Below are 21913 nucleotides of genomic sequence, written 5' to 3' on the forward strand. Positions count from 1 at the left end.
CCCACAAAGCCCCAAGTCCTGCCATCCCCTGAAAATCAACAATGTAAATGAAGTTCTGAAAGCTGAAATTCATGTGTGCGTTTGTATTAGCATGTTTTCAAACGGTGAATCTATCTTTACATTTTATTTTTATGTATTGTATGTGCATAGGCCTGCTCGTCAGTATGTGCACCAGCTGCATGCTGGGTGCCCTTGGAGACCAGATAGGTAAGTTAGATTTCTTAAAACTGGAGTTACAGGTAATTGTGGGGTTCCTAATGTGGGTTCTGGGAATTAAATCCAGGTCCTCTGCAGACTTGTATCAATACAGTAAAGTTCTAGAGGCCCCTCTGTTAACAACCATGGTTCAAGATGTCAGCTTGATAGGTTTGGATAGCATCTTCTGACCTGACCCCACTACAACATAACAGTTACTAAAGCTTCAAGGCTCTGACCTGCAGACAATCTGTACAGGGGACCTGCACCAAATCCAAATGGATGTGCCTCTGGTGAGTATCTCTCATAGTGACCCAGTAAAACACCCCTGCTGGGGTGATGGTCGGCTTCCAAATTCATTACATTTGGGACCTCAAAATATGACCTTATATGCAAACAGGGACTTAGTCTGGGGATATAGTTCATTGGAAAAGCCTTCTTTTTCCGCCTGGATCTCCAGGACCACAAAAAGTCCATGAGGGGTGTCTGCATATGACAGACCAGAGGCCCTGCCAAAAAGGGTCCTATCTAGGGATAGCATGGAGTTCAGGGAGGAAATGAATGGATGATCATTGGCAGCCTTCAGAATCTGAGAACAGTGGCTGGCAGGAATGGGAGCTGTGCTGGGTTCCAGATAAGAGCAGGATATGGCAGAGGAGCCTGAGACACTGGCAGGTTTCCACCTGGATGGTGCAGGTCTTCCTGTCTCCTCCAGGGAGGGTCTCAGCAGCCCATGTTCTAGGAACCTGCTACAGAAGGCTCCATCAGAGTTACACAAAGACCAGGAGGTGCAAGAGCCTACTAGGTATAGTCCTACTGAGAGGCTTGGAGGTGCAGCCCGCTGTGGGAGAGCAACTAGTGTCCCAGCAAACAGCTCCGGAGAATGGTTACTGCCTGGCAGGAGCCTTTTTTGATAGCCTTTGTTTCTCTCTGAAGTCCTGAGGAAGGCATACAGGGAGTCACCTGCTGCTGCTCCTGCTGGCAGTCCTGCCCTGGACCTAGCCTGAATTCTAGAGTGGCTTCTGGTTGATTCTGAAGGATTTATGTGTTAACAACCAATTTTTATCTTTTTGTAGTTGTGAGCAGGTAGGTGAGGTCTGGTAAGCCCTAATTATTTAGCTGAAGATGCCATGGAGGCCCACCTATGGCCCTCACTAGCAATGGACCATGAGCAAATTTCAGCCCCTCTGTGACTGTCAAACAGGAACCAAGCCCAGCAGCTAGACTGAGGCCAGGGGCCTCATAGCTCTAGGGCCTGGGTCACAGGTTAGACTGCAAAGGAAAAGAGGAATGCACAGTCTTGGGCCTTGCTGCCCCTCTACTCAGTATGATCCTGGTAGTGCCTTCAGAAGCAGACAGGGCTGGACACTGCCAGAACCTTGTGAGTAAGCAGACCTGAAGAACCTTACAAACCTGTAGAAACCCATACAGGACCAAATCCAGAAACCCTTAGACAAGGTTCTGCCCGTGGCCTCTGCTTATTTATGTAGCACTGGAAGGCTCCATGCAGAGAGCTTGTCTCCTAGAGTCTCAACAGCGCCAGGTGGCTCATGGCCCATTGTTAGTGAGGGCCATAGGTAGGCCTTCTGGCATCTCCAGCAGTAGCCACGTCACTGAGTTGTAGTATAGCCCAGCCAAGGAGTCACAGAGAATTCTGTGACTAGGGTTCTGCTGAGCGCCCCCCTTACCAGCCAAAATGATATTTCTGGTTGACTTTGACCCCCAGAAATCCCATCTGAAACCAAGAAGAAGCATGTTAGAGGCATTTGGCCCATGGAACATAAGAGATGGGCAAGTGGCCCTTTCCACCCAATAAGTCCTTCAAAGCTCACCAGTGATTCTCACTGGACTTCTCTAGGACAAACCTTTGCTAGGCTTCTACACTCATCACATATGAAAAACATATATACATTCTATTAACCAAAGTATCACCTTTTATTTTTGAACTAAAACTCTACAAATTTAGTATTAAAACGTTTCAAGCTTTAGGAACCTCAAGTTTTGCTTCTTTTGGCTAAAAACATTCTTGACCACACAGCAGCCTCAAGGATGGGCACAGTGTCTCCCTCCACAAGAGATAATTCAGCTTGTGTGGACTGAATTTACAGCCTGTGGAGACAAAACGTGGCTTAGATTGGCTGTAGACATCCGTCTTGCCTTCAGGACAACATTTTTTAAGAGCTTCCTTCTTCGCGGGGGCACACCTTGAAATTTGCCTATGCAGCCTTGTCTTGGAATTCTAGTCACACTGGTCAACAATGGGCGCTTAGACCTAATGAAAGATGAGATCCAAATGGAACTCCAATAACCTCCTGTGGCCAGGAAGGTTCCACCCCTGTAGAAGGAGAGACATTATCAGCCAGTTCCCTTCCCTTCTAGGCTCATCATGGTGGTGGTGCAGAGGATGACATCTCTGTATTCTACCCCATGTGATGGCCATCTGCTAACTCCTGAAAAAGATCGCCCACCTTCCTGTGTGCAGAGTCGAGGGTGAAGGTCAGGAGACCTGGATGTTAAATGAAGTCTGTGGTTCACAGCCCAGTCAATGACTGGGGAACCTGAGTGTGTCTGAGAAATGCTTCTGCTCATACGCAGTATTCATAAGGGCACACGGTGGGGCCCGGCATGTGAATGACTGCCTCCCAGCAAGATGGAGCTCTCTCTATGAAGTAACACGAAACAGACGTGATGTCTGAAAGTAAGACAGCAAAGGACTAAGGTCTCTGAAAACTGAACACCCAGCTCTAACAGCTTCCCAACTGTGGAGTAAAGGGGAGAACTTAGGCGATGATCTCCAAGTTAGAAAAGCCATGCAACCTAGGAGAGGGAATGCCATCAGGTCCTTCAGTGTTCGGCAGAGCACAGATAACTCAGGCAAGGAGGAAACTGTCTCATCCTGGGGGTGTCGGGGGGTAAGTGAACAGGGCTGGCACAGACGCTACCCTGACAAGTCTAGGAGGCTCAAAACTCATAGCTATTGACTAAAACTAAGCTGCAGAAGTCTGTGGCTATCCATAATTTAATAGCAAGGCACAAAGAGACCAAACTGGTATTAAACAATTATGTCACAGAATAAATAATAGAGAATACGGAAAAATCCAACTCCAAAAAAAAGGTAAGCGTTACATTTTCTGGCATCTAACTAGAAATATTAGGCAAAGCTGCAAGAAAGATTGACCTGTTAAGAAACAAACAAATTTACTGACCCAAAACCAGCATACGTGCATTCAAAATGTATCACAATCATTTCCTCTCGTTTGGAAAATGCAATGATCCAATTAAATTTCTAGTGGTGAAAGCCATACACACATGATGAACATCACTGAGTAGGGTGAGTAACAAGAGGGAAAGACAATCCGTGGGAGGTCAGAGTCAGCGGCTTTGCACAGGAAAAGATGACGAGAACACATCTGGGTGGTCGGTGATAATGTCACTAAGTAGACCTTCAGCTGGGGTTCCAGAAGAAAAGCAAGGTGGACAGTTCTGAAGCTGTCCTCTGGCCTACACACACAGACACACACAGACACACGCACACGCATGCACGCACGCACAGAGAGAAAGACAGAGAGAGAGAGAGAGAGAGAGAGAGAGAGAGAGAGAGAGAGAGAGAGAGAGAGAGAGAGAAAGTCCTGACCTCAGCCTGGGCACCAGGTAAGAAAGACAGCCTACATCATGGCAGCAAGGAGAAACCAGCTCGGGTTAATAGACTTGGAGCTCTGCACAGGCCTTGTTCCTTTTGCATTTATTTTGGTTGATCTTAAAATTCCAAGTAGCATGGGTTCAGTTTATGTTCTGTTAGGCTGAGGTCACACAGCTCCTCCTGTTTTAGAGTTCAAGACTGGCATGCAGCTCGGTCCATTTCAACTCTCAGCCCAGAAGCTCTATCATTAGGCTGACTGCACTTCCCTGAGCTCTCTCTTCTCCAGCCTCTGTTAGGTCTCCTCATGTACACTAGACCCTTAGTGCAAGTAAAAGTACGCTTTTATGCATGAGCTGGTAATTTCATAGCACAAGATTTACTATATAACCTGGACGCTGCCTTCTCAAAATCGTATTTCTTAAGCCTTTATCCATGTTCAGATACCCTGCCCTGGCACAATGCCACAGGGTATATCTGCCTCCCTTCCTGTTATCTTTAGCCACCCATCAGATGCAGCTCGTCTCTTTCTGGAGAACCTTCTATATGTGAGTTGAGATCACTCTTCTGGAAGCCAGAGGCTGGCCTCTTCCTGGAGGTCCAGTTGAAAGTGAGTCACCCCTCCGCCCTTCCTCCTCTCCCAGCTCTCTGGAGGCAATAGGTGATCTCTGTGGGATCTGGCTCCCTTAGACCAGTTTTGTTCTCTCTTCCGTCCTGTGAGCCGTACATTTGTGTGGATGATCTTTAAAATGCACCTTAAGCCTGTGGTTGTAGAGAAGCCACGTGACTCTCTTTGCCTGGAGCCCCTTTTCTAGAGTTATGAAATACTGAGGAATTACTGAGAGATGGAGAGCACACTCCGATGTTCCCAGTGACTCGTTAGAGAGGCATCATCACAGTGTCTGTCATTCAAAACTGAGTGGCAGCCATTTTGAAAACAGAGGTTTAAGAGCACACTAACTATGGCAGGCTGATGAAGTGGCCAGGTTTTTGCTTTTTTAAAGCAGAGCTGTGTTATTGGACATGGGAGTTACAACCTGTGCCCCAAGTCATATCTCAGACACCAGTCCTCAATAAACCAAGAAAGGGAGCCAAATTAAAAGTAGAAAGCAAAAGAAGATTTATTTAATATGGCTTCGTTGGAAAGAGGGACAAAAAGATCTAGCAACCCCCTCAAGTATATCTTCCAGGTCCTGAGGTGAGATCGAGGCTTAAACAGAGAACTATTGGAAATGAAATCTCTTTCCAGAAGGCACGTTTTCTCCCTGGCTGGTACCCTTTCCTTTCAGAATGAAATTCCTGAGGAAATTCCTGTTTGGAGAGAGTCTGTTGTTTAATAGTGTGATGGTCAGATCAAGAGAGACAAATGTCTCTTTAGAGTCTCTTCATTTCTGCTGATTATAGTTTTAGCATGGTAAATCACATGGAGCCTTGTTTTTATTGATAACATGACTATTTCATCTGGCTCTGCCCTCTGCATCCTTTATGAAGCCAACACATGCACACACATACACACATATGTGAAGTGTACGTGTACATACAGAGACACACAAACACACATACACACATATGTGAAGTGTACATGTGTGCACATACAGAGACACACAAACACACATACACACATATGTGAAGTGTTTATGTGCACATACACACACACAGACACACACATATATGAAATGTTCATGTGCATGCATACAGACACACAGACACAAACACACAGATATGTGAAGTGTTCATGTGCACATACACACAGAGTCAGCAGTACACTGAGGATGCAGCAACTTGTGGTTGTCTCATAAACATTCCTTGTGGGACTGGAGAGATGGTTCAGCAGTTAAGAGCACTGACTGCTCTTCCAGAGGTTCTGAGTTCAATTCCCAGCAACCACATGGTGGCTCACATCCATCTGTAATGGGATCCAATACCCTCTTCTGGTGTGTTTGAAGACAGCTACAGTGTACTTATATACATTAAATAAATAATAAATATTTTTTAAAAACATTCCGTGTGAGTTCAAGCTATTGCTTCCCAAGTTATTCTCTGCCTCACTGAGACAATTTTCTGTGGTGTTATTTCTATCCTCTGAAGGCGTCAGTTCTGCTATTGTGAGCTCAGTGTCTTCCAGCCTTCACTTCTCTCCCCACTTTGACTTCTGCTTATTAGCTTCTCAGCTTGTCTCCTCTCAGCTTGTCTCTTCTGAATGTTTATTTCTGCCTCCTGGAGACCTCAGGCTGTATATGTCACACACTGCTCAAAGGTCTGAGGAGGGACGGCTGGTTACGGGTCTGTTCTTTCTCTAGGCTTGGATGATAAATAGATTATCACAATTTGAATTTTCCCAGAGCATGTGCAAAACCCAACATTGTAGTCTCTCTCCAGAATATGCCTCAGGTTTGCCCACGTTTAGGTTATGTAGCTGGGAAGGGAGGCCCGCCCGCTAAGGGAGTCTGTAACATCCAAATCCAAAGTGAGAAGGTCTGTGACGTCTTTCCACATGTCAGCTGGTTTCTGAGATGTAGTGAGAGGATTCCGAGATGGAGTGGCAGGGTCAGGGACTACTAACTCTGCCTTAGAAAGCCACAGTAACAGAACAGGAGAGGAATGAAACCTCACATTGTGGTCCAATCATACCTCACAGCTTTTAACTGGAAACAAGTAGCAAGGAGATTAAGAATGTGTTCTTATTTTAGGTGTCCAGAATGTGCTGGCTACTTTTATGTGAACACGAGCTGAAGTCACTGGGAGGAGGGAGCCGCACTAAAGAAAACGCATCTATAAGATGCGGTGTGTAGGCAAGCCTGTAGGGCATTTTCTTTAATAGTGATTGCTGGGGAAAGCCCTGGGCCAGTGGTAGTCGGTAGGAAAGCAGACTGAACAAGTCATTAGGAGCAAGCCAGTAAGCAGCATCCCTCCATGGACTCTGCATCAGCTCCTGCCTCCAAATTCCTGCCCTGTTTTGAGTTCCTGTCCTGACTTGTTCCTAGTGACTTATAAAAAGGCTAAACATTTTCTATATCTGACAAATCTATCCTTCAAAAGTGAAGGAGAAACTGAGACATTTTCTTATAAACAAAAGTTGAGTAAATTTGTCACCAGAAAAACCTAGCCTAAAAAACCTGCTAAGGGAATTTTTCCAAACAAAGACTTGCTGGACAAAGCTGTAAGGGATAGAGAGAACGGATTAAATACAGTAGTAGATCAAACATTAAACTTCCATTTTAACTCCTCTCTTTTCTATACAGTTTAAAGAATAAATACTTAAACAATAATAAACGGTTATTACCAGACCCATAATGAATAAATATAATCCATGGAAATCACAAAATAGTAAAAACTGTGAAGTCTTTATATGTAATTATGTGGATGCATATATCATCCTGTTGGTCATCAGCTGAACTCAGCTCCCTTGGTCTGTCCTCAAACAACCAAACCCAAAACCAAACCAAACAGTGTTCAAAGAAATACATTATATATTGTTGATAAAAGGCTCAATTTACATACCTACAGACATTGTCCTAAAATATGTGGAGCAAAAATAGAATTGAAGGGAGAAATAGACAAGTCTGCAATAATTATGGAAGACTTCAAAATACCATTTTCAGCAGTCAACAGAGCAATCAAACATGTATCAAAATGAAAAAGAAAAACTTAAATAACACCACAAGCTAATTACACCCGACATGCACGACATGCATGTACCAAACAGTGGCACATAGAACATTCCCAGGACAGATCATAGCAAAGTCACACCACACACACACACACACACACACACACACACACACACACACACACACACACAAACCCTCAGTACATTTAAAACATTTTAGATCACACTAATTATACTTTTTTAGTTATAGTGGAGTGAAACTAGAAATCATTAATAAAAGTGCACAATGCACATAAAACATTCCTGATGGCCAAAGGCACCGGATGCCCTTGAGCCAGAGCTGTGAGTGTCTTGACATGGGTACTGGAAACTTGGGTCTTAACCACTGAGCTATCTCTGCAGACCCCAGGGAAAACAATTTAAATGTGGAGACAATGCAACTTCAATACGAATTTCAATTTGAATTTAAAGAAAGAGATAGACAGTCTGCAACATGAGAAATTGAATATGCGTTTCTAACACACTTGGTCATGGTCCTTGCAGAAATATCCAGAAACAGCAGCAAGCACTACGCCATGCTGATGACACAGGGTCAGAGAGGCAAAAAGAACAGAGGAACACGCCAGGCACATTTTTAAAGGAGAAACACCAGAGGGGGAAGCTCAGAGAGCAGGACACTGTTACAGGATGACAAGTAGAGGTGGATCCTTAGACAATGACAGTCATCTTTGCCATGGGAAGCAAGAAACAGCTCAGACCTAGGGATATAGTGACAGCAGGGTCAGAGATGAAGGATGATGGATGGGCTGAGGTGTGCGGTTGAGCACAGGTTTGGGAGTAGAGGCCCATTGTTTCCATGAAGAACACTCAGTACATCTAACAGACAGCCTCTTCCACCCCATGGGAAACCGAGACACAGGACAAAGGGAGCTGCCACAGAGACGAGAGACTAGAACAGTTACACTGGAGATTAGGGGCCCTTCCGGAAGAGATCCTTGCTTATCAAAATTTAGGAGGCTTAGAATATGGGAAGACTAGAGCAAAGAGAGACAGAGACGTGGTATTGATCAAGGAGGGTGGGAACAGAACTACACATGTACTGCTTTGATGGATCAGAGTGGGGAAGACACCCACTGAAAGGGACAGAGGGAATCAGATCCCTACTTTACAGTCTGTAGTCAAATGGACCACAGGGAAAGGACTATAGCACAATAAAAATATTGTTAGGTAAAATGTAAGAGATAATCACTGTTGCTCTTTCAGGTATTTAAGTAGAAAGACATATCAATCAGACCAAAATGTGTTATCTAAAAGGTAAGTTTAACTGTGGCTATATTGGCACTTGTGGCTCTGACTCATTGGACGGTGTTAGATCGAAGAACAGTCAAGTTCCACACCCGAAAACTCTGCCTGCAGTCTGCCCGGCTGACGTAGGGTGTGTTCAGGTTCTCTAGAATCCTTAAAGAAAGCCAGGTGTGGAGGTGCTCTCCTATAGCCTCAGTGTTCGGGTTTGAGCGTGACGACGTCCGGGCAGCATAAGAAACTGTCTCAAGTGGGGACTATTCCAAAAGCTGTTGCCTGCACGCTCTTAGCTGGGCTGCCTTGTCTGGCCTCAGTGGGAGAGGATGCGCCTAGCCTCACAGAGACTTGATGTGCCAGGGTTGGGGGAAAGAATACCGAAGGGGGCCCCCACCCGCTCAGAAGAGAAGGGAAGGGGGAGGAGGGAAGGATTTTGGGAGAGGATGAGCAGGAGGGAGCAGTGAGCAAGATGCAAAGTGAATAAGTAAGATAATAATAATAAACAAAGCAAACTGTCTCGAGGAAACAAATGTGCTCAGCTTCGTTGGTTTTGAAGGAAATGCTAGAGTTACCGATCCACAGCACTGGCGGGACTGGAGTGTTCTAAATCATCGAGCATTCTGTGTGCTACCATTGGAGTGTAACCTACAGGACAACTTTAGAAAACAGCCTGATTTGCACAGCTGAACATTCAGAAGCCCAGCAGTTTGACTGCCAAGAACAGGCCCGGGAGAAGCCTTCACACATCTGTCATGGCAGCATATTTTGATATCAGTAATACAGAGGCCATCAAGAAAAAGGACCACGGGATGTCAAGTACAGAAAGATTTGGAAATTGGATATTAAGTAAATTTTCAAAAGCTCATAACATTACATAACAATGAAATACATTTATGTCTCTTTTTTTTGGAGAGTATATGTTAAGGTATAAGAAAAAGAGGAAGAAGAACCCAAGAGAAAAGGTGGACAAGTCTCAGAAGGCAAGCCACAGAAGTCGATGCCATGCTGGACCCTGCTCTAGGTCCAGGCAGCAGGCAGTACATCTTCCATTACCAAAGATAAGCAATGTGTTAGTCAAAGTTCTCTAGAGGAACAGAACCTATAGAGTGGGGTACGTATGTGGTATTTATTAGAATGGCTTATATACAGTACACACACACACACACACACACACACACACACACACACACACACACACACACGGAGTTGCCAGTGAAAGCAAGAGCAAATAGCCAAAAAGAATAAGCTGTCTTCTTCCATGTGCTATATAGGCTGCCGGCAGAAGTTGTACTGAGAATAAAGGGGTCTCTTCCCATCTAAACAGACCTGGATTAAAAGTGGGTCTTCCCACCTCAAATAACTTAATTAAGAAAACAATCCTTCACGCGTATACCCAGCCACTTGGGTTTTAGTTAATTCCCGATGTAGTCAAGTTGACCTCCAAGAACAGCCATCACAAATGGCTAAAACATGGAGGGCAGGGGCTGGAGAGATGGCTCAGAGGTTAAGAGCACTGTATGCCCTTCCAAAGGTCCTGAGTCCAATTCCCAACAACCACATGGTGGCTCGAAAGCATCTGCAATTGGGATCTAATACCCTCTTCTTCTAGCATGTAGGTGTACATACAGATTGAGCACTCATATGAACGAGGAGCCCAGAGAAGTTTCAGACACTTGAGGTTGTAGACAGTAACTTTCACAGACATCCCTGAAGTGAGGTCTCTGACTCCCAAGTCTGTGACTATTTCCCGTGCTCAACAGGCTGCAGCCCAGGAGCTCCGGAACTGGGCCATCTGAAGATGTGAACAGAGGTCGCTGGGGACCTTAAGCAACAGGACTAGACACAGACTGAGCCTGGGGCCCTGACCAATTTCTTTCACTCAGTGACTATGGCCTCCAGGTTCAGGGCCACGGCTGGACTTGCTGGTGTCGTGAAGGGTTTTTCTAGGTAGGTGTTGCTGTAAATCTGTCCTGTTGTTTGTCCAGAGGAAGCACCTCTGCCACCTGACTTGAGCATCGTGTTCCCTGATCCCCATTCTTTCCTCACAGTGTGGTCCTGCCTGCCATTCCTGTCCTCAGATGCTGCCTCATATGCTGTCTCATCAGCACCTTACATGACATTCACAGGCTCGTGAAACATGTCCCTAATGCATGAATTCCAATACAGGAGCAGCAGTAAGATACAACTACCCTCTCTCAACAGCTGAGGGTAGATACAATCCATGACGCAGCTTTTCCTCTGTGCGTCCCCACTAGAATACAAACGGAAGACATGTAGATTAAAAAGTAAAATTATCCTTTACCCCAGTCAACATGATCCAACGATGCATAAAAACATTAACTAAAACAACAATAAAGTCCTGGACGGTGGTGGATTACACCTTTAACCCCAGCACTAGGGCAGCAGATAATAATGCAAGGTAATAGATCAAATAGTATACAGAGTACTGTTTATATTTGTATGTATTAAGTCAAAAGGACTAAAACTATGCAACTCATAATACCATTTAAAACAATGAATTTATCAAAACTGGCACAAAATTTGTACAGAATCTAAAAACCATTGTTTAGAAAAATAAGACATCAGTCTATAGTTCATGGATTATCACACAAAACATTACTAAAATGGTAGACCTCCTCCCTCCCTATCAAATGTTCTTTAGGTTTTTTTTTAAAGGTAAAACTGAGAGCTTGACCTAAATGCATTATGGGAATTTATACTAGCCAAAATGATTCTGAGTGTTAAGTCAAGGGCACAAGAATTCCAGTTTCTCTACATTGCCACCAATATTTGTTATTTTTCTGGGCTTTATTATTTTTAAACCATCCTAATGGGTGTGATCTGGTATCTCGTTATAGTTTTTAAATAACTGTTGTTTTGTTCTTTGGCAATGTCATACATGTACACTCTGATGATGGCAACTCCCACCGCTCTAATCTCCCTGCTCTGTAGATAATAGCCCAGGCTGACTGAAATCCAGGATCCCCAGGCCTCACAGTTGTTTTTGAGAATCTTAAGACGAGTCTATATTTCTGAAATAAATTTTAATCTGTTGTGGCACGTAACGCTATATTTATGGTGCCAGGTTTGTGATAATACTAATTTATTTGGGTTTTTTCCCTCAACAACACTGATGTCTCTGTTCATGTAAAGCACAAGCAGGTTAGAGGTGGAAATGGCACTGACACTTCCGCTCATGGAAAACACAAATGGGTTAAAGATGGAAAGTTAAGTTCCTTCTGTCTTAAGTCACAGTTTGACCTCCCTCTACTAATGACTCCCAGGGCCATCCTGAGACACCTGCACCTCAGTCCCACTGAATATGAAAAACGGGCGTGGAATGTCTGTGGAGGCTGACCCAGACGAGGGTCTCCTTGCTCACCACACTCACGGTTTCTCCCTGGGCGGATTCAGTGAAACCTGACGAGGCAGTTTCTCCACGTCACCCGCATTCTCAGCGGTTTGTCATCATAGCATTCGCCGAAGTCAGCTATCCACTGGTATTTTCGTTAAAAATTTTGACTTGGGGCACTTTTTATGACATTACAGAGACTTTGTGTATTTTCATTCCTTTTCCACTCCCCGAGAAGGTTTTATGAAGTATTATTACTTAAATTTGTTTGTGTAAGTCATGAGTCAAGTCATTAAGCCTGAATTTTCACTGGGTGAAAAGTTCAAATCAACAGTTTGGTTTCCTATTATAGACGAGGCTTTCTATGTTTTATTGAACCTGCAATGATAATTTGAAGCAACTTGTGTCACAAAGATATGATTAGCTTGGAAAGATTTAGAACCAGATAGAGATTTATGAGGCTGGGCCCATTAACATCACCGTGCCTACCTTAGCATATTGCTGTCTATATTTGCACTCGTGCTTATAAATGCAGAGGAAAAATTGTCCTACAGCAGGTGAAATGAAAGGTGTGAGCTCTTGGGCCTTTTTCCAAGTGGATAGGTGTGGTGGTATGAATAGGATTGGCCCCCATAAACTCATGTGTTTGAATGTTTGGTCCATAGGGAGTGGCACTATTAGAAGGTGTAGTCTTGCTGGAATAGGCATGGCCTTATTGGAGGAAGTATGACACTGTGGGGGTGGGATTTGAGGTCACATATATTCTCAAGTTATGCCCAGTGTGGTTCAAAGACTCCTTTTACTGCCTGTGGATCAAGATGTAGAACTCTTCGTTCCTTCTCCAGCACCATGTTTGTCTGCATGCTGCCACGTTTTTCACCACGATAATAATGAACTAAAGTTTCTGGTCTCGGATGCTTTTGATGGCTGATCTTGGGTAGGTCACAGGCCACAACATGTGTCATCAAAAGTCAAGAAGAGAGTCACTGAAGACTTTGCTCCAGCCTCAGGGTCACTCGAGACAGCTGTGGAGCCCTCTGGGAATTAAGAAGCATTCTCTCTAAAATTGTCAAAAACTAAAGCAAAGTGAATTCCTTTGAAGCCCCAGAAACCTTCAAAAATTTCAAAATTCATACTTCAGTCACTACCACCAGGAAGCCACTAGCTCCCAGAGGTGAACACAAGCAAAACTGGATCTGACCTGGTTAACTCTCTTGGCCTGTCCACAAGGAATCAACTGAGATTCTGCAACATGCACGCATGCAAACATGCACACACACATGCACGCACGCACACCACCACCACCACTACATACTATATACATCAAACACCACACAGACAAATCACACAGCACACATATACATTTACCATGTACATTACACACCACACAGATGCATCACAGATATATCACACACCTCACAGATGCATCATACTACACATAGACACACACAGCACACAGCACACATCACATGTAACACTCTACACAGATATGTCACAGACATATCACATACAGCAAAGATGCACCACATACCATATAGACATACACAGCACATATATCACACAGCAGACATCACTTAGCACACTCCAGACACACCACACAGATATATCACAGATGTCTCACACACCACACAGACACATTATTCCACATCCTACATAGATAAGGCAGATACTACAGGTAACACAGACAACATATCACACAAAATAATCTCACATACATTACACATTATACACCACATTACACACAACATAATACACATATATTATACACTATAGACCACATTCCATACAACATAAAACACATACATTACACACTATAGACCACATTCCACACAATATCATACACATACATTACACATTATACACCACATTACACACAACAGAATACACACATACATTACATATCATACACCATGTTACACACAACAGAATACATGGACTTTTGCCATGTTTACTTTTACCAAGTCATACCTCAACATTTTATTGTGAAAATTTTCAAACATCTAGAAAATTTGAAAGTGAAAATGCATATGTACTTAACACCTAGACTCTATCATTGCTAACATTCTTCTATGTAGATGATTCTTGAATGACAACGGGGTTTGCATTCTGAGGAACTCATCATAAATTGAAAATATCTTAAGTCCAAAATACACATAATACACATATTCTACTGAAGATCACGGCTCAGCAGCAGCTTGCACCACAGAGTAGACGGTCTCCTCATGATCTCGGGCTGACGCCTTGATACTTCCACTGCGAGAGAGGGCTCATCCTTGCCACTAGCCTAGGAAGAGATCAAAATTCCAAATGAGAAGTATGGTATGTAGTATTAATTTTGTACCATAGCAAAACCGAAAACTTCTAAGTTGTGCCAGGGAACATTACTGACCGCTTAACCATCTGTTCCCAACACTTAACTCTAAGCCTTAGTTCTGGGTGTACGTTACAATCATAGCCTTCAATGTGCTTCGCTAATAAACGCTGTTTATTAGTGTATAAATGCCGTGTAAGCGCTGTCTCACTTTAGCAGCTTCATTTCTGTACTTCGCTTTCCACCCCACTTCCTCACCTCCCCGACACCTCACGGTTAAGAATTTCTGTCCCTCCCTTTTCCTTCTACTTCTCACTTTTGTAGGAACAAAAGTTTAAAATCTAAGTTTAAAATTGCAAATGTTATCTGAGTACTGTTCCGTAACTGTGGAACAGTATCAGGCAGGCAGGAGTTTAACGCATCGCTCTTTCCTCGGGTTGGGGGAACTGTGGGGCTGTGGGTGATTTAGACCTATGTCCTAGGGCCTGGTCAGCACTCTATTCACCTTCACTGTGGTGGGGTCTTGGGAGCTGGAGCCATGAAACACTCATTTGACTGTGGCGAAAGAGTAGACAGCAGGAGCCTCTGGGGCTCCACCCTAAAGAGGAAAGACAGACACATCAGCTTAAGAAAGACCCCATCATCGAAGCCAAAGGATCTTAGATATGAGCATCTCGGAGCAATGCCATGTGTACCGCACACTGGGGAACCATGATTGGATTCTAGCGTGACGGACCCTGAGTTCTAACCAGCGGTCTACACAGAAAGGTGCATCTTCAAACTGCTTGGGCCCTGTGCTAGACCTTATTTTGTCGAGTCCAATCCCCAGTGTTTGCAAGTAGATAAAAAGTCACACCACACACACCCAGCATCTCCGACTTATGGGAGTTTCTCGACGCAGATCCAGGAGGCTAATGAGGAGGCTGGCCTGGAATATCCAGAGGGCGCTAATGTTAACCACACTCAGCCAGGAGAAGGCAGAAGAACTCAGAGGCTTGACACACGAGAACAACAATGCTAGTGAACAACACTGCCCACAGTGTTGAGGGTGAAATCAGTAATCTCGGGAAAACTGAATTCCAGAAGCTTCCTGAAAGCACTTAGCCAAACTCTTCCTCACCCACTCTGGGTAATGTTGACTGATAAGAGGCCATGCTGCCCTTGGGACACTGGGGAGCCCAGCTGTGCGTGGAGACAATGAGTTTGTGCTAATGTCTTCTGCAGCACCAGAAAACCAATTCAAGCCACATGGCAGGCAGCAGCTGACCGGAACTCCCTCAGATCAGACAAGAACGTTCTTCCTATGTGAAAGCCCAATCTCTGTTCCTGTTTTCTTCCTATTTCTATCCATCTATTTCATGGAATATTTTACAACAGATATGGGTGCCAAAGGAAATAGTCCCACTAGGTAGTCTAACAACCGGTAGAAAGCGTGCTCGATGAGGTCGAGGGCTAGAATTCTCCACTAAGCCGTAGCTGTGATTGACACTGTAGACCATCAGCACTTGCTTGCACTTGTGACTGGCTCAGCATCACACAGGACTAAGACAGTAACCACGCGCTCTGAAACCTAGTCTGTGACGTGCCAAAGCGGACCAGTGTCTGTTTATTATCTACATCCACACTGTTAGGTTGCCATAGAAACTGTTTCTGTATCTGAAAGTATAGGAACTTGAGAAACCCCGGAGTGTGTCAAGTCCTGGGTGATCGTGTGTGTTGACACAAGCCAGTTACGATAAGGACCCCAGAGCCTCTGACCTAGCATAGCCTTCTTGCTAGGCTGAGGCTCAGAGGGAGGTCAAAGTGTTCCTCAGGGGACCTAGTACAAATGTTGACAGTGTATGCAGAATATGTCCACTATAGCTTTCCCCCTCCTAGATGATTACGGCATGAAAATGCCACGCCCCACCCCACAGAGGCGTGTCTCACTGATATTAGCTAAATCAGTACCATCGATTCAGAGGTATATCATAAACTCTGCCTTTTTATTCTCTTTAACTAGCTGTATACCATAACTCCACCTTCTTGCTCAACTCTACATAATAAACACGCTGAGCCTCCGGGGTGCAGTCTCTCTAGCCCAGACCACCTGATGCCAGCTCTCTGTGTATCTGCCTGTTTGTCTTTTCTTCATTACTTCACCACCCTCATTAGATCCAAGTCCCTGGAGCCCTGCTGGGTATGGTACAAAGGAGCAGGTAGCATTGTATTGGGCATTGCATTTTGAGAGTTGTGGCTATGGCCTGTGGTCTGTCAAATGCACACACACACACACACACACACACACACACACACACACACACACACTGAACTTTTCAATATGAGGCTAACTCACCATCTTACTGGAAAAGAATAAATATTATAAAGTAAAAATAATACTTCAGAAATGAGGCCTGTGTATACCCCAAAGATGAAGTCACTTATACCCCCCAGAACAAGATTCTTTTTCTTTTAGCCATATTGACAAAAATGGGGAGTTTAAGAAGTAGGCCCCAAGAGTGATAGGTAATGATTACAATTTGATTAAACAGAGGATCAAATATCTGATGAGGAAGAACTAAAAGGAAAGACCGTGGAAATGCCAGCCGGACTCCTGGTGGCCAGGAGACTTAGGTAAGGGGAATTTTAGTTTCACTTAGAAAATTTGCAATTTAATTTTTTTCTATAATGTGCATCCACTCGGGAGTCGGAAACAAAATGAAGTGGTTGGGATTTGGAGTGGAGCTACAGTCATAGCCACAGTGAGGTTTCTGCCAGCATATCAGGAAGAGAAACAAAAAGAAACACTCTGGAAGTCTGCTTAAAGGATTAGGTAACATTTCAAACCGGCATTCACAATGATTTGGTTACACAATAGTACTGCCAATCAAGTTTCCAAGAAACCAATTTAGGGAGAAAAAAAAAGCTGTTTAAAATAAAATAGTTTTTTTCCCAGAATAAGCTATCCTCACAGACCAATCAATGAACGGAGAAACCTAGAGCAACTGTCAGCGTTGGCATGAAGGAAGTGTGAACCGTCAGCTAGGATTCTAGTCCCAGGAGTACCTCTGACCCTGCACTGCTGGGAGAAATGGGCTGATGGGAGACATTTTCTCAAGGTATAAACTTCCTGGGCACAAAGGATGGGAAGGGCCACAGGGTCAGCCTACCCTTCACTATGAAGGTGATATGATAGTGAAGACAGGCTACTTCACTATCCCAAACACCAGTTTCTCCTCAAGAAAAAGGGTGTATTTAGTGCAACTCCAGTCCAAAAGCCGTGCTTTTCACCAAAGCAAAGTGATTTAAAAGCTTACATGGGAGAAAAAAATGTGAAAGAAATGCCAAAAGTACAACGAAGCCTTAGGAGGGAAATGTGCTACTGGAGATTAAAACAGGGAAATGAGGTCTTAAAGAACAAAGGCTCAGAGGTGCTAAAGGGACGAGCAGAGGCACCTAAGTTGAGAGAGAGGCCGGCCAGTGTGTGAGGGAACTGGAGATTGGAAAATGTGTACTTGTAATGAGGTGGCAACTAGTAGCTATAAGATAATCTCATCTTGTGTGTATCATCAAATTAAAAAACCAAGATAACTTAAAAACAAGAATGTAAAACAGTAAATAAAACTAGCAAAGTGTTTTGGCAAAAGACATTGATGAAATGCCCTGGGGTACTTACACAGCCTTAGGTGAGGATGACTTTTATTTTTAAAGCAAAACAGAAGAGAATTTTGTAGCTTCCAAACTTTATGGCCTCCGCAGTATTAGAAGACACCATAAACACATTTTGAAAATGATCTACGCTTTCTCAGTAGGAAAAGAGCCATTCATATTTGAAAACTATTTTTAACAACAACAACAAAAACTCCAACTGGCCAAAACATTTTTAAAATGTTCGTTCGTGAGAAAATGTTTGTTCTTTAGTCAGGCTCTATGACACAGGCTTGTACCCCGACTTTTAGGTAACAAAGGCAGGGAGGCCTTGAGTCTAGAAGCCTGAGGCCTGCCCGAGAGATACAGTGAGAGACTGACTCTCACACATGAAAGTTTCTCATTGTTCTCATTGCTACTAAAAGGAAACATGCCAAAATGCTACTCATTTCATCTGGATAAAACTAAAAATAATACTGTTAGTATTTACTAAGTTTGACATAAATTTGTCTGTATACACGAGTAGTAATGTTTGGCTCCAAACCGCACCTATTGTAGGAGCAAGTGTTCCCTAAGGGCACACTTCACTGACTCTCAGCCAGTCAGGTGCCAAGAGCTGTCCACGTGACTAGATGGTGGCAATCAAGCCTTTCTGAGCTAACGTCCTGTTTAGGTAGGGGCTTTCTGGGCCATTTCATTAGTCCTGGCCATGGCCTGGTTCTGGAAGCGCTATCAAAGCTGATGAAGACCAACACAGCTGGACTAGCACCTTGTCTTCTGACAGCTGAAAAGAGTGGAGTTGAAAAGAATGTGAATTGTTCAGCCTTTGTGGGAAGAGGGAGAAGCATGGAGCGATGCAGGATGGACAAGTTCCAAGCTATCACTGCCTCTACCCGACAGGCAGTGCTTCAGGAGGGTGTTAGCAAAGTCGACTCCAGACACAGCCTTAACACACACCAGGGGCAATGTCTGACACAACACCCGTGCCATGCATGGTCCCCGCATAGGAGGGTAGGGAGCTTGGTCCGGAAGGGACTGTATCCTTATATAGTATACTGAGGGGCATCTGTGCTATGTTCTGAAAAGGAGGATGCTTCAGACTTGTGAGGAAGTGAAATTTTTATGATTTTTTTTAAAGATTTAAGTAAATGAATGTTCTGCTTACAGCTGTGTATGAATGTGTACCACATCTGTGACTGCCTAAGGAGGTCAGAAGGCAGGGTCAGATCTCCTGGAACTAGAGTTACAGATGACTGTGAACTACCATGTGGATGTTGAGAACCCAGGTTCTTAACCATTGGGTCATCTCTGCAGCCCTATGTATTATGGGATGGATTTGCGTTGTTGTTTTGTTTCTTGAGACAGGGCCTCATTCTGTAATCCAGGCTAGTTTTGAACTCACCTTGTAGCTAAGAGTGACCTTGGATACATAGTGAGTTTAAAGCCAGCCAGGGCTACAGTCTGTGTTCAAAATGTCACTGCAGGTTATTAAGCAGTGACATGAAGAATGTTTTTACTTAATGGGTGGCTCTTGTGAAAAGTTGAAGCAATGAGGGGATATTACAGTTTTGATGTGGAAGAATCAAGCAGGCATAGAATCTTCCTGTCTGCCATGACAGTCTAATAATCCATGACAGTTATATTGGCAAGAGGGAACCTGGTGATGCTCTCTGACTCATATATGGAGAACGCGACACTGGCAAAATCCACCAGCAGTCTGAGCCTTGGGCCTCCAGAGAGACCTAATTCCCAGAGAATCATGGAGAGTGCATCTTTCGTCTACTAGACAGGAATGGAGTATCCCTTTTATTTCCTACTTAGTCCTGATCTCTGGGCTATCACCTCTTTGTACTTTTCATGGAGAGGCCATGACTTCCCCCTCAGAAGAATAGCCTCCTGTTCTTATGACAGAGCCCCACCCCCACCCCAAGGCATGGCCATCAGGGAAGCAACTAGAGAAGTCTCAATGCTGCACAGGGCACTGACCTGTGAGGTCAGGCCAGAGTAACTATTTCTGGCCTTCTCAGCAGACCCCTATGTCACCTGCTGTGTCTTGGATGGGGATCATGACTGAGGGTTGGACAGGGTTGTGCATATGTCTATCTGTCTGAGGAGGCTTGAGTGAATGTCTAATTTTTTTTCTTTAATTTGTATCAACAGGTCCTAGAGGTGACATAACTGAGACGGTCAAACATAACACCCAGAAACTGGAAAAAGACTATGTGCATTAACTGCTTAAAATACACAGGCATTTGTGTTTATCCTGTGATGAGGAGAGAAAGCACAACAGAAGAAAGCACAACAGAAAGCCAAGGGGGGACATTCTGTTACTCTGTAACCATGTCTCTGCTACAACTTTTCTTGGCTATATAAAAACATGGGGACAGATACACTATGGAGCAGGTGTCCCCACGCTGTGCTGGAGCCGACTTCTGTCTTATGATTCTGGTGGGATGCATCTTGCTGTTAGGCAGACCTGTCACTTGGAAGCATTCTTAATCAATACCTCCACGACTCAAGAATGAATTCAGTGACAAAATCTGAGTCTTAGGATCTCATCATCTAAGCCAAGCATGTAAGAGGGTGACAGGGACACAGCTTCCCACGTGGCTATATATGGATGCAGAAAAATAAGCAGACAGAACAAGGGAAACAGCTTAGTGGGTAAATCACTTGCCCTGCAAACATGAGAGCATGAACTTCATCCCTGGCACACAGGTAAAAAGCCAGATGGGTTAGCGTGTGTCTGTTATCCCAGCGCTGGGAAAGTGGAGATGGAAGGATCCCGGGAGTTCCCTGACCTGCCAATCAAGCACCCGGTGGGTTGGGGGTGGAGAAGAGAGAGACGACGATAGAATTAGAGATACTGGCTCTCAAAAAGTAAAGTGGGAAGCAATCAAGGAAGACATCAGTCAATCTCTGGCCTCCGTAGATACGTGCATACACATATGCATGAACCCACACGCACGTAAAGCAGTTTTATTTCATGTTTACCAGTGATAGTACAGCTGTGAAGAAAACTTCTCAGTTTGTGCAGCCACAAACTGCTAGGAATGTCAGTAAGCTGAGTGAAACAACTGTGTTTTATACTATGCCATTCTGTCATTTAAAACATCACACCAGGGGCTGGGGATTTAGCTCAGTGGTAGAGCGCTTACCTAGGATACCTAGGAAGCGCAAGGCCCTGGGTTCGGTCCCCAGCTCCGAAAAAAAGAACCAAAAAAAAAAAAAACATCACACCAAAGATGAACCCTTTTCTAAAGCCCTTTTGAACTAAGGAGAGCCGATAGCTGTTTTCCAGATAAAATACCACCAGGAGGCTGCCACTCACCTGGGCCTGGTTGGGGACGTAGGCCAAGTCAAGTTGTTACTCTTTTCCTGTGGAGCAAATCAAAGTACATAGCTGAGACAAGAAGCTACTTATGGTAGGCTTCCTGCCTGCTCTTTGCAACTAGAGCCCGTTTTTCAGTTTTGAGAGAGAGTTTTAAGGACATTTGAGGGACAGTTCCCTTCCTCAGAGAGCACTCTTCCTCAGAAACATGTTTATGTACACATATGCTTTCCTTTCTCCATGGCAGGGTGGGAGAAGGCTGACAGATGGCTGAGTAGTAATACTTATGCAGCTTTCTAAGGACCGCCTACTGCTTTCACCGCTGGCGAATTTACATATCCATTCACCTTCTGCTCCTTGGGGCAAGCCTTCTCCCTCTGCCTTGTCAGTAACATGGTTCTGTCAGACTTTTTGATGGAGGTTAGCTGGTGGGTGTGTGGGTATCTTATCATGGTCTTACCAAATGCCTACCATGTTCCACAGGCTTCCTTGACATCCATATTCTCCTGAGTGAAGGATTTGATCAGATTCAGGTCCATTTCATTAGAAAG

General features: G+C 44.3%; 1 protein-coding gene across 3 annotated transcripts in view; it reads right to left on the reverse strand.

Moving 5' to 3' along the window:
* Positions 1-14028: 14028 nt before the first annotated feature.
* The window catches only part of Zdhhc11 (zDHHC palmitoyltransferase 11), a 30709-nt gene continuing 22824 nt past the window's right edge, over positions 14029-21913 (reverse strand). For all 3 annotated transcript variants that reach the window (NM_001419501.1, NM_001446759.1, NM_001039342.3), the window contains 3 exon segments: positions 14029-14377; positions 14910-15002; positions 21363-21409. In NM_001419501.1, the coding sequence (NP_001406430.1) occupies positions 14912-15002; positions 21363-21409 (138 nt within the window). In that variant the 3' untranslated portion in view covers positions 14029-14377; positions 14910-14911.

This window comes from Rattus norvegicus, chromosome 1, assembly GCF_021556685.1.
Source record: "Rattus norvegicus strain SHRSP/BbbUtx chromosome 1, alternate assembly SHRSP_T2T, whole genome shotgun sequence".
Classification (NCBI taxonomy): Eukaryota; Metazoa; Chordata; class Mammalia; order Rodentia; family Muridae; genus Rattus; species Rattus norvegicus.